Below are 4210 nucleotides of genomic sequence, written 5' to 3'. Positions count from 1 at the left end.
ATTAGCCTCCATCTATTCAAAGTGAACATTGTTAGAGAACAGCCACGGGGCTTAAGGGCACAGGAGTGGTCCAACTCCTCACTCATAATAGTGAAAAATTAAAAAGCAGAGTTTTACCACCTGAAATGATTTTGCCATTTAAGCTCCTGAGGACATCACACACCAAGTTCAAGGAATGTCAAATCAGTAATTTTTCAGAAATGAAATCCCCGAATATGTCTTTATGTAATGTTGCTGTGAGGTTGGCCAGCTATTTGATAGACAGGCAGCAAACAGGAAGAAGTAAGAGAGCAAGGGTTCTGATGACCAGAATCCTCCATCAAGGAGGAGGATGCAGTGAACTATGGGTTGGTAAATCTAATTTCAGTCCCTGCAAAGATTATGAAGCAAATCCTGGAAGGCATATCCATGTATATGGAGGAAAAGGTGACTGGAAACAACCAGTATGGCTCTACCAAAGCCTAACTGTGCATAGCAAACCTGACAAGATTGTTGGTTCTGTGGATGGGGGAACCGCTGTCCCTGTCATTTACTTGGACTTTTGCATGGTTAAACCACCTCCCTTAACATCTCAGTGGGACAACTGGCAAAGTATGGATCAGATGGGCAAATAGCAGTTGAACAAATTATCCATGAACCAGAAGCATGCCCTGACAGCAAAGAAGGCCAAGGGCCATTGAGGCTATATTAGCAGCAGTGCAGAAAATAGGCTGAAGAAATTTTTTATCCTGTGTTCAGTAATTGTGAGACTGTATTTGGTGTGCCATGTCCCATTCTAAGTTCCTCATGAAGACATACACTCAAATACTGGAGCAAGACTAGAAGAGTGCTACCAAGATAGTCATGGACTGCAGCATGTGACATACCAGTGGCTGAGAGAAATTTGGGGTTTTCCAGCCTTCAGAAGAGAAATCTGGGTGGTGAAAATCTTATTGTTACCTTCACCTATCCATCTGGAATGTACAGGAGACAGACTCTTAGAAGTGCATAGCTCCAGGACAAGATGCAACATAAGAAAGCTGCAACAACTCTGATTAGATTTTACGGAAAGTTTCTCACAGAGTGTAGACAAACACTAGAATAGAACGTCCAGAAAGGCTGTAGAATCTCCATTCTTGTAGACATTAAAAAATTGCAAACCCCTTAGCAACCTGACCTAAGCTGTGTCTGGACTGCATGTGAGGGTTGGACCAGTTGGTTTCCTGAGGATCATTTTAATCTAAATCATTCCACGATGCTACAGATGTTCCTGACAAATTTGATTAGACAAAGAATCAAATTCTCAAGGTGAAGAAACGGACAATTACTGAATGAAGAGTTTTATGTTTACCTCTTTTGATAAGTCATTTCTTTCTTTAGCTTGTGCTTTATGTGAGACCTCTAATATTTCATATTTTCTTCTGAGTTCTGACAATTCATGTTCAAATACATCACGTTCACTGTTAAAAAAAAAAAGTGAAACTATGAGACGCATGAAGATTAATGAACAAGATTCCTCTGCTTTTCTAGTTTCTCAGCCTTCTTTCAGTTCATGACACAAACTTCTTCCAACTAGTCACTTATAGGGCAATGAGTGACAATCTTAGCTACTAACACCTGCAACAGTAATTTATTATGTGAAAGAATTTTCTTCGTTTCTAAGCATTTAAAAAGTAAACCTAAAATATAATAAAACAATCCTGAATTCCCATCCTAAATTATTTCATCCTCCTCTGATTACTATTCTGCAGTGTAACTTTGGGCTAGACATTTCTCCTCTTCACAATGAGTTGTAAGTATGCTTGGTCCATCCTTTTAGCTTTAGCAAGCTTTTAATGCTATTTCCCGTGACATTCTTTTGAATCTTCTGCTGATACTGAAGTCTGATGAAAAAGTAAAGCAACTTCATTCCCATCTTCCTAATCAAACAGAAAGCAATGTATACTTGTTCTCCAGTTGCTAATCTCCCTGGTGTACAGTCCCTTGATACCAGAGGGGGTTGTACTACTCCTCTCACATTTAAAATACACATGATACAAAAAACTATATCGGTGTCCTGAATAAGAGTGCTTTCCATATGCACAAACAAGCAGCTCTATGTCTCCACTCTATCTGACCCTGTCAGAACAGCAAAATGAATGAGCCAGTATGAGCTCGCAGTTTGGAAAAAAAGCTAACCAGTTTTATATTAAGCACAGCATAGCTTTAAAACTGAGATAACTTGTAATAAGTACACCAGAACTAGAAGGTTTGACATAGCATTTTCAAAGGCAGAAACAAGCCTGGAAGTGATTAACTCCTGCAACGCTCCTAAATATCCTCATGCAGTCATGCCAGCAGTGCTCTCCCCTCCCCTTCATCTCTGCCTACCCAGATGAATACAACCTACTCTCTCAAATATAGTTTTGGCACGTTCATTCATGCCTTTTTCAACTCAAGACTATTTTAAATGCACACTGTTAAACACTGGAGCCATTCACATGAACGTTATTACAATCCACTTATTAAGATGCAGTTGCACAAGGGAAGCAAACCATAGCATCAATCCATCCCATTTGCAACAAGCTTCCAGGTAGATTCCAAGTTTGGTTTAGTGTATATATAGCCATGAACAGCTATCCAGAAGACAGACTCTCCTTCAAATGACTTAGTGGCAAAGTCATTTCTGTCAGTAAATGTGCCAGAGTTCATTCAGTACGAACAACTAAGGAGCTGACAGGGTGATTTGTATTCATAATCCCTTTTTTTGAATCCATTCCCCAACAAAAGTTCCAAAGGCAACTTGGAACTTGCAAGCACACTGAAAAAGCCATTTGGGAGCTGGACTGTGAAGTATACATCTATGAGTGTATTTATAAGAAGTCTATTTTCACTATTTTCAATTTTTGTTTATAAGATGGGCACTCAAAGCATAGAACTATAAAATCTGTATTTTAAAAAATGAAGAGACACTGGAACTTCCAGCAGTTAAACCAGTCCACTAAAGTAATCCTAAGATTCTCCGACAGAGTTCTTCTAACAGTCCCTTCAAATTTGTATTTACAAGGATACCTGAAATTGTAAACATTGATTCCCAAGGTCCTACCCTCTTATTTCACAGTGTAGGCACCACACAGTAGAACATCGGGCCTTTTGTTAGATCATTGCTTTTAAACTAGGAAAAAAAATATAACACATAAGATACTTACCATTTTACTTTATCATAGTTCTCCTGTCTGTAGTCACCTTGCTGAATCATCTGCTTGGTATCAGCCAGTTCCAGTGTCAAATGCTGGCACCTGACCTCAAGCTCTGACCGACTCCTCCTCTCCTCTTCGTAGCTCTAGAAGGCAAGACATTTTGAGCTGATCACATTGGGAAATGATCACAGCTACACTGATATTTACTTCAAGCAATCATTGACTAAGTTCTGTGAAGACCTCTTATGAATATTCAAGTATTTTCATTTGTCTCAGTATTTGAAAGTCTAGCACACAAAGTAACCAGCTATATTGATACTCAACTTATTTTTATCTTATTCTAAATATTTGATTACTGTACCTATTTCTTCTAACACATCTGTCTATTAGCATGACTTCCAAGACCAGTAACTCATCTACACAGCCAGTGGCCTACAAACCTCTAGGAAGAGCACAAAAGTCACATCACTTTTACAACACCCTCAGACAAGTTTCTTTGTGATGACTTTTTTTTTTTTTTTTTAAATTGACAAGCAAGAGGATTGGTCATTCAGAAAGTTTGGCAACTTCAGTCATTATACAAAAAATTCTAGCCAGTTACTCCCAACTTGTATCTGGTAACTTTGGTGGAGGAAGTAGAAAAAAAAAGTGCTCATTTAATGGTCTATGAGCATTAATTTTCATTTTCCTCTTCTTCTTCCTCATGTACTTTGAGAGACTACTATGGGAACTACAAAAAGGGACCAAAGCAAGAGAACACACAGGAAGCACCTGTCTTTTAAAACACCAGTTATTCCTTTAGAGAATAAATAGATTTCCTAATCATCATATTCTTCCCTCCCACCCTCCACAGGAACAGAAGACTTTTGTACCTTGATCCCCGACCTCGACTCCATTTTTCAGATTTTTCTACAAAGAAGGTACTCCTTTTCACAAACTTATGTTAGTTGCTTGTCCTAAAAGCTGTACCACTTAGAAATTTCTTCACAAAAACAACAACAAAAAATAATGCTCATCCACGTACACTAGGAAAAAGTAATGGACATCAAAAA

At 38.5% G+C, this 4210-nt stretch overlaps 1 protein-coding gene across 1 annotated transcript in view; it reads right to left on the bottom strand.

Moving 5' to 3' along the window:
- The window catches only part of PIBF1 (progesterone immunomodulatory binding factor 1), a gene marked incomplete at its 5' end in the record, with an annotated part of 93528 nt that extends 90205 nt beyond the window's left edge, over window positions 1-3323 (bottom strand). Inside the window, 2 exon segments of the mRNA XM_008947112.1 lie at window positions 1331-1439; window positions 3168-3323. Coding sequence (XP_008945360.1) covers window positions 1331-1439; window positions 3168-3323 — 265 coding nt within the window.
- Window positions 3324-4210: the final 887 nt, after the last annotated feature.

This window comes from Merops nubicus, unplaced genomic scaffold (genome assembly GCF_000691845.1).
Source record: "Merops nubicus isolate BGI_N331 unplaced genomic scaffold, ASM69184v1 scaffold1049, whole genome shotgun sequence".
Classification (NCBI taxonomy): Eukaryota; Metazoa; Chordata; class Aves; order Coraciiformes; family Meropidae; genus Merops; species Merops nubicus.
This window is presented reverse-complemented; position numbering and strand designations above follow the sequence as displayed.